The sequence below is a fragment of the Sebastes umbrosus genome, chromosome 22, assembly GCF_015220745.1.
Source record: "Sebastes umbrosus isolate fSebUmb1 chromosome 22, fSebUmb1.pri, whole genome shotgun sequence".
Taxonomy (NCBI): domain Eukaryota; kingdom Metazoa; phylum Chordata; class Actinopteri; order Perciformes; family Sebastidae; genus Sebastes; species Sebastes umbrosus.
The window spans coordinates 11,357,188-11,374,359 of NC_051290.1; the positions used below are offsets into that span (position 1 = coordinate 11,357,188).

The window sequence follows — 17,172 nt, forward strand, 5'->3', positions numbered from 1 at the left end:
ATGAGGGGTCTCTTCAGCAAGAACCATAACCCCTGTCGCTACTGCAGAGCCGGCAATGAAAGACTGTGGTTTTATTGGTCTCAACAAAAAAAATGATGTAGAGAGGTTACTGGTAGCCGAACAACGTCACCATGCAATAAACTGCAACTCACTGTGGTGTTTCTGCAGAGGTGGTCTGTGCACTGCAACCTAACTTGATTTCCTATGAACTTTAAGGCCTGCTCACAGTTAAACCCTGCTGTGAAACCCACAAGGTTAAACTGAAGCAGTAAGGATGCTGCCCACCTAAAGAGTAGCCACCTACACTGTGTTTGATACCTCACACATCTAAGTTTCAGTCACGCTCGTGTTACTTCTGTATAATATTCACACATTTCATATGACTGGTGAACAATGTTTGATTATGAAATCTCACCTCCAAGTCTGTCAGTACCACTTCACAGAGCAATGTGTCATGTCTGTCACTGTTTTTTTAAATCTATAAGTTTTAAGTAAATTTACAAAACTTATAAACTTAGCATCATTTAAATTTTCATGAAATCACCAATATTGGTCGGTTTGTAAGTTGGTCAGTCTTTCCACCACTTTGGTCCAGACTGAAATATCTCAACAACTACTGGATGGATTGTCGTGAGATTTTGTACAGGCACTCATGGTCCTTTTCAAAGGGGTCCTGTGACCTCTGACCTCAAGATATGTGAATGAAAACACTGACACACTGACAGCTGTTGTTGCCTGTTGGGCTTGAGTTTGCCATGTTATGATTTGAGCAAATTTTTTATGCGAAATGCAGTACCTGTGAGGGTTTCTGGACAATACTTGTCATTGTTTTGTGTTGTTAAATGATTTCCAATAGTAAATATATATATACATTTGCATAAAGCAGCATATTCGTCCACTCCTATGTTGATGAGAATTGAATACTTGACAAATCTCCCTTTAAGGTTAATTTTGAACAGATAAAAAATGTGCAATTAATTTGCGATTAATCGCGATTAATCGCGTGCAGTCCTGTATTTTCTGACAATTAAGCAAAACTTTATTTTCCTTACCATAATAACACTACTTTAGGAGCAACAGAAGTCAGACGGCATCCGGTGGTAGCACGGTTTTGCACTCTGCGACTCACGTTACCGCAGCTTCACAAGTGTGACTCTCTCTAGAGCCAGTGTTTGGTTTGTCCGTTCTGGGGTACTATAGAAACATGGCGGAGCAACATGGTGGACTCTGTGAAGAGGACCCGCTCCCTCTGTAGATACGAAGGACTCATTCTAAGCTAACGAAAACACAACGATTCTTAGTGTCAGGTGATTATACACTAATGATAGATCATAGTTGTGAATATTATATTCAATTTCTGCTAATAGATCTCCCAAAATGTTACACACTGTTCCGTTAAGTCATTTCCTTTTTTTATGAGCCGTCGAGTGGATTAAAAGTGTCAACTTCTATTTTAAGAACTTTTCATGCACTCCCATTCTCCTCTCGATCACAATGTTTTATATTTCAAACACGCTTTTCCATTTAGATGACATTCATTTTCAAATCATCCCTTAGGATCAGCTGACTATTTACTTGGTAAAACCTTAAAGTGTAACAGTAACATGTTTGCGGACATTTCTTTTGAAAGGAGAAGTGATACAGTGACAGTTAAATGACACTGGCCAGTGAGTCATTAAAGAAACAGAACTAAGATATGACAGATATTTTTATCGTCACACCCTGACCCTTCACAACTTTTAGAAAAACTCTGAAACACGAACCAGATGAGCTCGAAAGTGTAGATTTTTTATTTCACAATACTATTTCTACCAAGTTAGGGCAATCATTTCTGACATAAAACTAGTTCACTGACATAAAAATAATCTCAATGTAATAAAAGTATTGGCCAAAAAAATACAAGATAAGACAAATAGTTACAACATACATACAATATAATATTTAAGTACTCAACAAGGAATTTGCCCAAATGGAGGAAAAAGTATTTTGAATTAAACATTTTAAATAGTTGAAAATAATCCGCAAAACACTCTTATCCAAAGATATTAAATAGTTAAATGTGCTCATGCATTAAGTTCTGCATCGTGCATGCACTCACTGATGCATCTACAATGCTATTCAACCATAAGAACCACTACCCAGTGAGGAACTGGAAGGAACAACCACACTGTACCATCAAGTGGCTAAAAATATAGACCTGCATGAGAACATTTTTATCCGTGTGAAAAACATTACTGACAGCATTCTTTAAAATGTACTTCTTGCTGCGTATAACACTGTAAAAGAACTTTAAAAGATAGACAATGAAACACTTTTTCCTCCATGTTATAGAGCCGACTATCTGAGTTCCGCTTAATGCACATACATTATAACTTGTGTAAAAACGGCCTCAACATGCCTTTTTATGCTTTCATCTGTGCTTCTCTTGTTTTGTTGATGGTGCAGTTTTCTTTATGAATCTGGACCCAAATCAGAGGAAACAACTGAATGAGAAATACAGGAAGATATTGGTGGGAAAAAAAGCGATAATAAAGAGGGGGGTGTACTGTACCATTTACAGCATCTTCTGAGTCTCTTAATTCTCATAGGTACATTCATCACCTACAGACCAGATATAAAGGTCATATTAAACACGTCACATCTGTGGTACCATTTCAAACCTTTAAAAGTGGCATTAACCCTACTATGTTACAGTGTTCATTTTGACAGCTATTTTAGATTTAGTCTTTAAAACAAAAATGCACATCAGTTTTAGTCACATTTTAGTCATTTTCATCTTCAATAGTTTTAGTCTAGTTTAAGTCGACCACAACTCAAAATGTTTTAGTCACCGAAAAGTCCTTACTTTTTAGTCTAAATGTTTTCTCTCTTTATTTTGTCAGCTATTTTTTTATTTAACCTTAGTCCTGTTTTAAGCAGCATATTTGTCCACTCCCATGTTGATATGAGTGTTAAATACTCGATAAATCTCCCTTTATGGTACGTTTTGAACGGATAAAAAATGTGGGATTAATTTGCGATTAATCACGGAAAATCATGTGATTATTCGCAATTAAATATTTGAATCGATTGACAGCCCTAGTTATAATTATCTGATGAAAAACACAGGTTGAATGCTTAAGAATACAGCTTTACAGACAGTTACTCCGAGTCCTCCTGACTGAGCTCATTAATAATGCACGGTTCAGTCGCACCCACCGGTCCGTTATGAGAGCCAATCAGCCAACCCAACATGTAAAAATATGCGTTACTCAACCACCTGGACCAAACCGCCAACTTTATGCATTATCATAGCACAATTGTCAGGACTGAGGACTGAGACAAGAAGGACAGAGACGGACTGAGCAAGCGCGGCAGCACGTTGTGGGTGAGTTTGAGACCGAGAGAGGGGAGGAAAAAGTGGAAGTTAAAGTTATTATGTTTTTAAACTACATTTTAGTCTGGTCTTTTTTTGTCAACGATACTGCATGTTTGATATCATCACTGTCTCGTCTTAGTCGTGGAAAAAAAGGTTGTTGACGAACATATTTCATCATAGTTTTCTTTAACAAAATGAACACTGCAATGTTATCAAGGGTTGTTCCTAATTAGACTTAACATATATCTTAGGTTTCCTCTGATTGTTTTAACTTAACACCCCATGAAAATCTTGTTTTTGCTGACCTCCAGGGGTTTAACCTCTCACCTTGCTGCAGTGATGCACAGGTGTACTCCAGGACCCCATGACATCACTGTTGGGTGTGGTTACAGTTACAACAGAACACATTTCCATCAGTGAAGCTGGGTGTGGTCAGAGGTGAGTTATGAGGTGCGTTACTCGCTTTTTAGGTTTCTTTAATTAAATAAAACTATGAAAGAAATGATCTTGTGTGCATTTTGCATCTCTAGACTTTGGCAGTTGCAGAGTCGGTGCAAGTCATCTTCACACTTCCTCTTACAGAGAAGTGTTGCTGTCATATCCACATTTATACATTGTTAACACCACAGCGTATACGCTATGTTCAAATGTTACAGTTTGCACGAAGGCTGTGCACCCATATTTTTTAGTTGGCACAATTTTGTACCCTCAATACCCCCTATTTTCACATTTCAGTGAGATACTGATGGAGATGTGACACTACTGTATGATTTGGTGATCCACTTGAAATAAGATTGTTTTTAATTACTCAAATTTTAACCACCGAGTTATTAAAAAGCTTAAAAGTTTATACTGTACCTGTTCCAGCATCTGCAGAGCCTCTTATTGTTTCATAGACACTACCATCACCTACAGGTCAGAGATAATCAAGGTAAGGTCATAGTAATGAATGTTTAGAACGAGTGTTAAAGGGTTTTAAATAGTTGTGAAAGCAAACAGAAGTGGATGGAAGACTCACCATGGAGAAGAGAGGAGTACACTTGCTGTTGAGGTGCATCTTTGTTGACCGTTTGAGACTGGGTGACCCTGAAAAATACATATCCGCAGTAATTTATAAAAGCTAATAAAATCAATAAAAACATGCATTATATATTACTGCTGTAAAGTCGTAAATGAAAGGTTTCCCAACCTCTTACAGCACGGATCTGCGAAAAATAAAAACGTTACTTTTTTTTGTGGAAAATTAAACCACTGACATTCAGTAAATTTTGGATAATCAGAGTGTTGCCCATTTAATATCAGCAAGAGGAGGTCTTACCCTTTGACCTGGTGTAGAAAAGCAGCAAGATCAGCGGGAGAATAATCAGTAGAATTCCAATAACTGGCCCAATAATCCACGGTACAAGAGATGAGGAGCTGGACACTGCAATAATAAATAAGTATATGAATAATCTTAAATTACAATTTCCTTAAAGGTGTAATATCCAAGAATTAACTAAAAAACTATGTACGGACTGGTACAAAAAATAATCCCTCTCAACCATCACTTATGACCCACAAGAAGTGTGTGGTGGTGTCTGTTTCTGCAGAGACCCTGCAGCCCTCTGCTTGGATTTTCGCTTTTCTTCTTATTTTGCTTTACTCAAACAGCCTTTGGGTCTCACGTGGGGGTGTAAGCCGCAACCAATAACAGCACGCAGGGTGTGCAGCCCGTTCAGGTGGTCAAATATTGCCGCTTTGTCACGCCTCTCAGTTTCTGATACCGAGATTGTGTTATTATGTGCATGTGTTCCAGCGATTCCCCTCTCTGTGCTGTGAGTGCAGCTTTGATCGTTGTGTGTCTGTAGTTTGATGAGGGCAGCGCTGAGCCACAGCCAGCAGACAGGAAGCCTCCATTCATTCAAAATCTGGCAACTCAGCACCTGCCCGCAGAGTTGTGCGAAGTTAGTTGTGCGCTTTAGAACGTAACCGCCAGGTAACAATCAGAAAATAACGTTTTATTTCTCTGAATTGCTGCTTTGTTCTCACTAACGCCGCTCTCTCTCTTCAGGCACTCTATAGCTCACTCGACCACCGCTGCTCTCTCTCTCCCTCTCGGCTCGTTAAGCTGTGGAGCTGTGGCCAACTTTGAATGCTGTGTTTTTACAAACAGCAACAGACAACTGTTAAAGGTATAAGATGTGATATATTGTAAATGTCTTTAATATACAGGTTCAAAAGTAAAGCAAATAATTTTTTCTTTTATCTGCAAGTACCTGATCGGTCACTGGTACACTTCACTGTCTTGAATGCTGATAGTTAAGTGAAACCATTTAAATGTAAAATATTACCATGCCTCCTGTGCTTCTTTATCCTCTGCATCATCACCAGTATGATTCATAAAAAGATTATTAAAATGCTCTAATAAACTACAATCACTTCTCTGCACATACCCATTTCTGGTGTGCCAGACGTAATGTTGTTGCACTGCACTGTTTTGATTGTTGACATCTCACTGACAAAATTGGAAAGTGTGCAGGTGAATTTGGTGTCTCCGTCCTGACGTTTGATGATGTATTGCAGCCTTGAACCACTTATGATTTGGTTCCTCACGGTCCAGTTGTAGCTGACACTGCTGTCAGTGGTTGCGTTGCACTCCAGCAAAACTGTACACGATTCGTTCAAGGTGTGCCAGGTGGAACTGGAAATGATGGTGGGCTCTTTAGTTATGGGCTCTAGAGAGTGAAGACAGTGGTGGAGTAAAAAAGTGACAAAACCCACATGCTTGTTGGAGTGAAAAGTTATGTGTAACAATGAAAAAGTAGGAAGGACAGTGGTATTTCAGTTTTGACAGACTCTTAGTTTGGGAATAAATTACTGATATCGTTTTAATGTTTTTAAATTAGCAAATAGGACTTTGCAACATTTGCAAACAACAATACATTGAAATCTTACCATGAACTTGCAGGGTGATGGTGACTGTATCCCTCTGTTTGTCATTCGCCTCCGAGACAAACTTGAAATCACCAGAATCTTGGAGAGTCAGTCTTCTCACTGTTAAACTAAAGTTTGTGGGGTTTACATCTAATCTGCCCGTGAACTGATGTTTTCCAGCAACATCCCCATCTTTGTCTGCAATTATGAACCCTCCATATTCCCAGAGTGCCATGGTGACCCCTTCAGTTGATAAGCATGATGAAAACTCCACAGTGTCTCCAACTTTTTTATGGATGACATGTTGACACCTGGAAGCCTCCACATCTGAAACACATAAACACACAACAGATTGTCAAATTAGTTTCTTAAAGCTTCAGTAGGCAAGTTTTTAGCATCATTGGGCAAAAATTCCATAATAACTTTTCAGCATATTGTTGAGCTTGAGTTTGCCATGTCATGATTAGAGCATTTTTTTCATGCTAAATGCAGTACCTGTGAGGGTTTCTGGACAATATTTGTCATTGTTTTGTGTTGTTAATTGATTTCCAATAATAAATATATACATACATTTACATAAAGCAAGCATAATTGTCCACTCCCATGTTGATAAGAGTATTAAATATAAGCAAATCTCTCTTTAAGGTACATTTTGGACAGATAAATAAAGTGTGATTACCTTTTGATTAATCGCGATTAAATATTTTGATCAATCGACAGCCGTAGATAAAACATTTAAAAATATAAAAAAAAGTAAACTTTATTTAAATTAGCTTTCATGCAATGTAAACACACATGATACAGATGATATGCGGACATCCAGGAAATACCTTCAGCTTGACCTACCATACTCTACGTACAGCTGTGCAATTCTAAAATGATGCCAGAGTGCATCAGCCAAACAAATATCTCTATTAACAGTAAAACTGCAGAGTGCAGAGATATACATACCAAGGAGGGAGTTCCCAAGCAGCAGAAGAGCGCTGTATGTAAAGAAGATCGGGTATCTGAGGCGACCACCAGCCATATCAGTGGAGAGAGGAACTGCATCCGTTTCCTCTTCTGGTCTACCAAACTCTGCTGAGACGAGTTAAGAGAAAAAAAGTGGGACAGCAAGCAGAACATGCAGTCTGGCCGGGCCTGATAAAACAAACAAAGTTAAATTACAGTTGAATATGAGATCATTAGTGAGATCTTTTGCAAAATTACAGTCGTGTATTGGCAGGTGACAAACAGTAAATGTTAGATTTGCTGCACCACTACCCTGGGAATTAATTTGACCTAAGAAACTGTATCAGAATCTGAATCAGATTCACTTTTACTGGCCAAGTATGTGTACACATACAAGGAATATGAGTCCGTTTTTTTGCATTGCTCTCTTGTGCCCTCTAATGTACACAAATAAATATAACAGCTAGGAGCAAGGACAACAAAGCTGGAACAATAGAGGTAAATAATAGCCAGGACTATTATGCACACAAGTATGTGAAAACAGGTGTATATAAATATCATTTAAGTATGTATAAAAGCACCGAGAATCAACAATAAAAATAGAATAAACGTCTACGTATAAGTCAAGTGTTCTCTAAGATGTTTACAGCTGATCAGCTGACTGGTAAGACTTGGTGAAGCCAAGAAAGTGTAACTTTACCATGTTTGCTGAAATGTCTTTCGAAAGGAGCAGAGATCCACCTGACCTGACCCTTTGTATTCTTTATAAAAGCTCTGATAAACAAACCAGATTAATTCAGTGTGTATCTTTTTATTTGAAAATAATATTTCCACATGAGAAAGTGAGAGCTATGTCTACTATTTAAAGGCTTTCGGGACATATAAAACTCACTTTTTCAGTGTGCGCTTACATTTGGGAATCTGGAGTGTCTACCTATCTTTGCATCTGTAAACATATTCGAGTAACTTATAAAGAGACTGAAAGCAAAGCTGCAGGGCACCACCAAGTGGCTGATAATGTAAACCTGCAGACATGAGAAAGTGTAGAGACGATACTCACAGCTTGGTTCAAAGTTTACTTATTCTTGCTGCATATTACACTCTGAAATACCAAACTTAAAAATGTAGAAAGGAAAAGACAATTTCCCTCCATGTTAAAGTACAGTTACAAAAGGACAGATGAATTTACATACATGTGTTATAATTAGGGCTGTCAATTGATTAAATTATTTAATCGTGATTAACACACATTTTTATCTGTGCAAAATGTACCTTAAAGGGAGATTTGTCAAGTATTTAATACTCTTATCAACATATGAGTGGGAAAGTATGCTGCTTTATGCAAATGTATGTATATATTTACTATTAGAAATCAATTAACAAAACAAAACAATGACAAATATTGTCCAGAAACCCTCACAGGTACTGCATTTTGCATAAAAATATGCTCAAATCATAACATGGCAAACTGCAGCCCAACAGGCAACAACAGCTCTCAGTGTGTCAGTGTGCTGACTTGACTATGACTTGCACCAAACTGCCTGGGATTATCATAAAGTGGGCATGTCTGTAAAGGGGAGACTCGTGGGTACCTATAGAGCCCGTTTTCAGGTCAAGGGACCCCTTTGAAAATGGCCATGCCAGTTTTTCCTTTGCAACGTTATTTAACCTCCTTCGCGACAAGCTATGACATGGTTGGAACCAATCAATGGGTGTATTTATTTATATTTTCTTATAATTTTTCTGTTATATATATATATAGTTTATATTCTAGATTGGGAATGAAATGTAACTCAATTTTCCCCAGGGGATCAATATTAAATTTTCTGCCACTGTATTTATACTCTCCACCTTAAAGAAGGGTTCTTCATTGAGCTGCGAGTGTGAATACAAACGGAGTTCACTCCATCATGGAGTGGGAGGATTGGAATTGGGCCTCAGTCCTTTTTGCATGTAGCGTCGCAAACCATAAAGGATCCACCTTGTGATTGTTACCGTTACACCTCGGAGCAACAAAGTTGTAAGCAGGCTAATGCAGCTTTACAGCTTAAGTGGCAAGAAAATGAAGAAGAAAATCTATCAATGAATCCAAAAGCAAAATGCCTCAACAGTCCTGCAATTTAAGACCAACAGGGGGTTGAATTATTTCATATAATCTCCTATCGAACAGCACAATGTACTAAGAAACCGGAAAGTACTAAGAAATCCGAAGGGCAGTTGTATTACAGCAAGAACTGAGACATTTTTCAAGTTGTCATCTTTGCTTCACTTGTTTTGATGATTCACTTCTCTTCATGGACCTGAAACGAAGTCACAATAAAAGAGATGAAAAATGCATTTTAGAGAAGATATTTACATAATAAAGCAACATAAATCCAATAATGTTATCAATAAGTTAGACTTTAGAATGATTGTTTTATATGTTTGAAATTTGTGATGCCCATTTCTTTGAACTAAATAGAGTGGCAATATAATCCAGAATTAGATGATCAGATGGAATTTAATTCAGTTAGGTACTAAAAAAACAATAGTATGTGTTTTGGTCGGGTTTGTAAGCAACCCTAATCATTTGTAACATGAACCAGAGAAGAAAAAAAGCCAAGACATTGCTGGTCAGCATGAGAACTCAGTTTACTGTTCCTCTGATAGAGATGCATTACTATTATAGCCAAATTTAGACCGTGTTGAAACCACAGCTAATATGTTTACACACTACAAATTAGACAAGTCTTGTGCACCAGTTATTTGAGGTGGCACAAATTGAACTCCATACAGTTACCTCTAGTGTAGGGATTTTGATAATTAACTGTTTAACCTTTAACCGACATTAAGAATTTTGACCGATAAATGCTATCGGTTAAACAGTTAAAGAAATATTAAAAAAATAATTAAAATTAAAAATGAAATGAAATGAAATGAAATGAAATAAAAAGCTGAGCAAAACTCAGAGGAGAGGCTTGTCACTTAAAGAAGAAAAGCTGGTCCACCTTAACAGCCCACCTTAAGTGAGCCTGAGTCAGTGTTGCGAGATACGGGAGCTTGGCTCGGGTCTTGAGGAGTTGTATAATTTATTCACCGACAAATAAACTGCACACACACTGCACTGCTACGGTCACAGCTATAACATTATTGATAACTTCCTACTCACCGTCATCACACACGCGCGGTCTGTCGGACACTCACTAACATTACGCTGGGTTGACAGAGTATGCCAGGCAGACACACAGCTGACAACCTCGCAGCTAAACTAAAAGATGCGGTGGAGACTTGCACTAATCTTGTCGGTTAACGGTTAATAATCAGTTAACGAGGGTTGGCTATTGGTTAGAAGTCAATATTAGCATCCCTACTCTAGTGTAATCATCAAAGGTGATGATAGATTTGAAATAAAAATGTAATTTTAGACTCAGCAGATGAAGAACTTGAGTTAATGTACCTGTGGTTAAATGTGGATTGACATTATAGTAGTTTGAGTTCTTCACTGGATCTTCACGCTCACTCCTCTCGTCAAGACCTTTCAGCTGAATCGAATGAAATGTGGCTTCACCGCATTCTTTAGCTTGTCCATCTAAAAATACAAATGTTTTCAATATCAATCAATCCGTTAAAAAAAATGGTTCCATTATTTTTTAATTAAAAACATACTGTACCATTTCCAGTGTCTTTACAACTACCGATTGACTCGTAGAAAGAAACATCACCTACAGGTCAGTGGAAATCAAGACAAATTAGCCACTTCATCTCTGTGATACAAAATAAAACTTTCATTCATAGACTAGAAACAGTTGTGTAAGACTTCAGGAAGACTGACCTTGAAGAGGAGAGGTGTAAATGTGCTCTTGAGGTTCATCCTGACTGTTCATCCTGTTGACCGGTTCATCCTGATTGGTGCTCTGAGACTGCGCGGGTCTATGGCATGTGGGAATTGCAGTCAAATTAGCAGGAAATATTAAAAGTATTGCTGTTAGGTTTAAAGTGAGAGAAGAGTGTTGCACCAACCTGTCACTGCATGGATCTGTAAAAGAAGACATTTATTGTTATTGTTTTATTACATTGCAAAATGTTGTTTTCTTCAGTGTCACGACTTAAGAATTCCTCAGTCATTTTGTTCTCACCTTTGGACTTTATGAAGCAATACATCAAGAGCAGGAGAATAATCAATAAAGCTCCATTGAGGACCCCAGAGAGCAGCAACACAAGAGCTGGACTGCTTTCAGACCTGGACACTGCAGAAAGAAACTGTATTACTAAAATACAATGCAACCCATAACACATAAATTACTGATTTAACAGTTTAAAAAAAAAAAATGCATTCCACTGACTGCAGCAGAAGAAAGGGAATTTACATAATGCTAATGTGTTGAGTGATTTTAAATCCTGTACTTCTTAGTTTTTGGTCAGAAAGTTTTATTGTTGACACAGAGGCAATGGCGTAGTATTTTCCCACTTTTTAAATGTGCAGTAGGCAGGACATTTTTGGCATTGGGTAAAATTCCATAATGATCTTCCAGCATATTGTAATTCAAGTGTTCTGAGAGAAAACTAGACTTCTGCACCTCCTCATGGCTCATTGTAACATTGTAATTCTGAATGTTGTTCCCTGTTTTTGATTAATCTGAAAATCCCAAATCCCTTTATTCCCTAATATGAATATGTTTGTCTGTAGCATTCTGGGAACTTTTCATACATCCACATGATGGACTTTGCCAAGAAATGCCAAAAAATATGAAACGTTGCAGAACTGTGTAATTAAACGTACTGTGCACAGTGATGTTGGCAGCGTTGCTGAACTCTCCTGATCCAGACTCACACCAGTACACTGCATCACTGTATTGTAAGCTGTGGATGTTGCAAGTGGATCCAGTCATCGTTCCCCAGCCATCACAGTTTGACACAAGGCATGTTTCAGTAAACCTCTTCACTCTCCACTCAGAGGAGTTTCCCTCACAGTTCAGTGACACAGAGTCAAAGGTGAAGTGTTGCACTCGGTCAGGACTCACTGTGAGAGACCCTGCTGGGTGTACATCTGAAAAAACAATAATGTATCAAACCAAGCAAAAGGATATTTTTTGAATTACAATTAAAGGTGCAGTAGACAATATATTTTTGGCATCATTGGGCAAAAATTCCATAATAACCTTTCAGCGTATTGTAATTCAAGTGTACTAAGAGAAAACTAAACTTCTGCACCTCCTCATGTCTCTGTTTTCAGGCTTTAAAAAATCACAGGTCATTTCAGAGTGAGAGAGCGTTCCTATTGGCTGTTCATTCAACGGTGGCAGCTGTCAATCACTCGTGAACTCTAATCAAACGGTCAAACTAGGCAGCGCTGATCAAATATGAATCAATATTCTGTTACTGTAATGCCTGTTTCTCGCCTCAAGTTTGTGGCCCGGCAGCCATGTTGAGATCAGTTGAGGAAATACCAAGCACCGCCCACCAGCCGGAGTAAACTTTCTAATTTTACAGCTAAACAGTACACTACAAGACGTTTCTGAAAACATCTGAGGCGAGAAATAAGCATTACAGTATCAGAATATTGATCCATATTTGATCAGCACTGCCTAGTTTGACCGTTTGATCGGAGTTTGCGAGTGATTGACAGCTGCCTTTGTTGAATGAACAGCCAATAGGAACGCTCTCTCTGAAATGACCCGTGATTGGTCAAAGTCGCTCATCAGATTTTTTAAAGCCTGAAAACAGAGCCATGAGGAGGTGCAGAAGTCTAGTTTTCTCTCAGAACACTTGAATTACAATATGCTGAAAGATTATTGAATTTTTTCCCAATGATGCCAAAAATATTCTGCCTAATGCATCTTTAATTCTTGCATATTATACTTTTGAAAACCGTTATGCAGAATGATTGATCGCCATCATTCTATCTTCCGAGTGGGTTTTGAAAAAAAAATTCCTGTGCTGGCATGAGTAGAGAGGTCATGGGGTTACCAAAGTCAATACCTTGCATGATTGGTCTCAGTTCATTCTGAATAAATACGTTTTGTGAGATAAACAAATCAACAAACAAACATACTGACCTCCAGACCAGACAAACTGAGGTTCGCTATACTGAGTGTAAAACACTGGATCTCCTCTTCCAGCTCTGCAGAAATATCCTGAGGTGTGCGTCTGTCCATGAACGATATAGGAATCTTGTTCAGTACCACTCGTGCTGCCAGGTAGGTGCCTTCGTCTATAGATCCTTTCTGATTGTTCAGGAACAGCTTCAAACCAGTAGAAACTCCATCCTGCAGATGGATGTAGCACCTCACAGTTCAGAGTTACTGAGTCTCCAGGACTCAGCCATAATGGAGACACAGTGAGGACAGGCTGAGGTTTATCTGTTGGGAAGTGATTTTTTTTACAATGAAAACATGTTAGGGTGTACTTTCAGCATTTTTTTTTGCTAAAAGTAATATTTTGTTTCTCTTCTTAAAATGCTATCATATATATATAATAAACAATATATATGCATATATAACAATAAAAAATACATATTTTAATTAATCATTCACATTTTGTGTGCAAATTTTAATTTAAAGTAACTCACAGCTATATACTTCCAAATTGTAGGCATCACTCCATCCTGTTGAAAACTGTTGTTTGATTTTGTTTCTGCCAGCACATTTGTAGGATCCACTGTGGTCTACAGTAGCACTAATCCTATATTCATTTTCATTTGGAGGTTTTATCAAGCTGGTTGTTCTCCATTCGTACTTCCACTCAGTGTCTCCCCCGTTCTTAATCTCACATCTGAGGGCGATCGTCTCTTTTGTGTATATCTTCGGCCAGTTGGGTTGTATGGTCACGACAGCCCTGTTTGCCTCTGTTCATATTGAATAATAATAAACTTTATTTATGTAGCATTTTTTTTAACAATGTTCCGAAGTGCTTTACAGCAAAAAACAGCAGATACAAACAAAAACAAATAAAAACAACACAGAGATCGTACATTAAAAAAATGTAAAATGGCAAGAGTGGGATGATTAAACCCGTCAATATATTAAATATTCATGAACATTTTCCCATAAAAGACGGTTTTAAGACGGGATTCAAAAGACACTAATGATGCAAAGGCCCAGTCACCTTTAACCCCTTACCATTCCGCCCTCTTTTTTTTAGAGGGGTTGCAGTGGGAGACAAGGGATGTTCAGGGTTAGATAAATAGTCAACAGTAGATGCCACATAGAATCGTTCTAATCATTTATAAGAAATAAAAATCAATTAATAAATTATTAATCAATTAAAATAAATTGTGAAAGTGTATAACTGCGTGGAACATATTGATATAAGGTTGTGATTGCCATTCTCATGCTCAATAATGCCTCCAAAATAGCAAATTAAGACATCAAGACCTTGAGGAACACCATAGAAAAAGCCATGCTTTGTTTTGCATGGGAATGGCCATCATATACTTCTATCATAATGTTAATCATTAATTAATTCATTATTGAATTAATGTTTATTTCTGATTCAAGACGAGAACAATTTGACATATAGTGCTGAGCTTCATCTCAAATTAATCTTCAGGTTTCCAGCTTTCAGATGATGTACACCACTTCTATGTGACATCTACTGTTGAACTGTTATCTCCCCCTAAAGACCCCCTGTGCCCCCCCTAAAAAAGACAAAAACGGGTCTATTGTGGGTCTGAGAGGGTTAAGCAAATCCCTTTTGCTTTTTATAATATATAATTAAATTTCAGTTGTGATTTTGAGTAATTTGGTGGGTAGAGATTCATATTAATTAAGTAAATGAAGAGAAAAACAATAAAGAAAAGAAATTGTGCAATCACCTTTAGCGTGTCCAAAGTAGAGGAGTGTATTCAGCACTAAAATAAAGATCAATACTTTAATTAGACATTATTAAACTGGCTGAAATATTAAAGAGATAAACACATGCATTGGCAACCCCAGTTGGTGATCATTTATCACAGTGCTCCACTGTAAGTTGAGCCAAGCCAGCAGCCGAGATCTACAGAAATCATTCTAATAAAAACCATGAGTTGCTCTCTGTCACTTTGTTCAACTCACTACAATCATTTTCCTTAATCTGAGCCACTCTTACACAGAAAGGTATCATGTACTCACAGAATAACTCCAGCACGCAGAACGAAGTGCGCCTCATCCTCACATCCAGCACTGAAACTGCAGCGAATGAAGAGAAACAGAACTGTTGTCTCCAACTAAATCTCAGCCTATAGATCAAACGGTTGGGTATTAACACGTTGGTTATGAACAGCTTAACGGGATTCAATCAAATATGACTGGATATGCAATATCTGGCCACTGTGTTGGACGGGGGAAGACTGAAGGGACATGACTGTGATCAACCTTAATTTATTAAGGTATCGCGAACGCTTAGGTTCAGGCAAGATCACAAAATAATTATTAGACATATGTATAAAACAAATGTTTGTAAAACAAGAGATGAATGCATACAAATTTGTCAAAATACGTCCAAACATATGTCAAATTGCACTGAAATCTATGAGATCTTTGGTTTTCTCTCCCCCAAAAGAGGGCATGGCCTTGACTTTTTGCAAACTACCCGTATTTGCCGGTCTGATGTATACTTCACTTCGGCTATTCTAAGAACGTCAGCGTGCATCAGGTAAACAAATATATATACTGAACAGAGGCGTACGTACCATGGAGGCAGATCCCAACGAGGAACAGAGCGCTGTATGCAAAGAAGTAGCTCAAGCATTGGAGGCGACCAGCCTTCTCTGGGGGAAAGGAACAACGCCTGCTTCCTCTTCTGGCCTATCAGACTCTGTGGTGATGAGTAAAGACAAAAAGATTGATGGGCGGAAAGCCGGACAGCAAGTAGTCTGGCCGGGCCTGATAAAAAATGTGTACAAATTAATGTTGAATAAGAAACCATTAGATCTTTGGCACGATTACAGAAAGCTGTTTGACGTTCTATAGACTACTGCAAAGAAACACGTGATCTAAATGTGTGAGGTGTCATGGTTATGGTCCACATTTTCTAACCTTTGAGCAAGATGAACTTTACCACTTCCTGTAGTTTTAGATATTCCTACATTCCTGCAAGTCATTTAATTCCAAGTTACTATCGACGTGTTTTCTGTTAAAGCACATACCTCTGCAGAAGTGGTCTGTGCTCTCTCTTCTTTATTTTTATATTTTAAACATGACTTTGCGATTGGTTGATGTTGACTTTAAAGTTGTCCCCTTCGACATTCAGCTGATCAGCTGACCGGAAAGACTCGGTGAAGCCAAGAAAGTGTAACACAATGACACTTGCTGAAATTTCTTTTGAAAGAAGAAGACATCCAGTAAAAATAAGACTTGTCAAATCATAGAACAGGCATGCTGAATGGCACACTGACCCATATTCTTTAAAAAACACTCTCAAAACATTAATTTAAAAGTGTATCTTTTTATTTGACAATAATATTTCTACAAAGTGAGAGTTATTGCTATTACCTCAATGACTTCTTAACCTAAAAATTAATCTCAAAGTACTGAGTAAGTATGATACTCATAAGTATCTGCTTTGATTAATTAAATAGAAGAAATCATACATATTTGCATTATTTAAACATAGAGAACAGTCACTATCACTCACATGCATTATGTTGCACCTGCAATACAATCTGCTGCTCCAGAATCAGACCGTTCATCTCTGGCCTTTGAATTAAATTAACGTGCTCACTAGAGCGAAGATGCACTAGTCTACATTTGTACAAGAAACACATTTAATTCACTTTATTACAGAACCATAGCCCATAGAATACATTAATAAAAAAAAACACAAATAGAAAAAAAAAGCAATATGCTGTACTATGTACTGGAAAATAGATAGAATATTTAATATTTACCACTATACAACCACCACATGAAGTCTCTCAAGTTATAAATATAAATATAAAGTTGTCATAACTTGAATGTTGTACATATTTGTGAAGCAAAAACAAGTCCATCAAT

General features: G+C 37.7%; 2 protein-coding genes across 3 annotated transcripts; both read right to left on the reverse strand.

The window, feature by feature from the left end:
- Positions 1 to 1,774: 1,774 nt before the first annotated feature.
- Positions 1,775 to 8,515, reverse strand: LOC119481377 (signaling lymphocytic activation molecule-like). The gene is made up of 9 exons (XM_037758236.1): positions 7,223 to 8,515; positions 6,293 to 6,598; positions 5,791 to 6,072; positions 4,677 to 4,781; positions 4,548 to 4,563; positions 4,377 to 4,444; positions 4,217 to 4,267; positions 2,552 to 2,601; positions 1,775 to 2,459 (listed from the first exon to the last, which is right to left on the reverse strand). The coding sequence occupies exons 1-8, from the start codon at positions 7,296 to 7,298 to the stop codon at positions 2,576 to 2,578; spliced, it is 930 nt and encodes a 309-aa protein (XP_037614164.1). The 5' UTR covers positions 7,299 to 8,515; the 3' UTR covers positions 1,775 to 2,459; positions 2,552 to 2,575.
- A 1,643-nt stretch (positions 8,516 to 10,158) lies between these two features.
- Positions 10,159 to 15,968, reverse strand: LOC119481359. Of its 2 annotated transcripts, none has more exons than XM_037758199.1 (11): positions 15,870 to 15,968; positions 15,310 to 15,366; positions 15,015 to 15,050; positions 13,770 to 14,045; positions 13,258 to 13,560; positions 11,982 to 12,248; positions 11,338 to 11,448; positions 11,222 to 11,237; positions 11,034 to 11,131; positions 10,873 to 10,923; positions 10,159 to 10,790 (listed from the first exon to the last, which is right to left on the reverse strand). In XM_037758199.1, the coding sequence occupies exons 2-11, from the start codon at positions 15,344 to 15,346 to the stop codon at positions 10,540 to 10,542; spliced, it is 1,446 nt and encodes a 481-aa protein (XP_037614127.1). In that variant the 5' UTR covers positions 15,347 to 15,366; positions 15,870 to 15,968; the 3' UTR covers positions 10,159 to 10,539. The 2 variants fall into 2 exon arrangements, with proteins under 2 accessions (XP_037614127.1, XP_037614126.1); XM_037758198.1 differs by having other exon boundaries at positions 15,310 to 15,416; positions 15,870 to 15,913.
- Between the last annotated feature and the right edge of the window lie 1,204 nt (positions 15,969 to 17,172).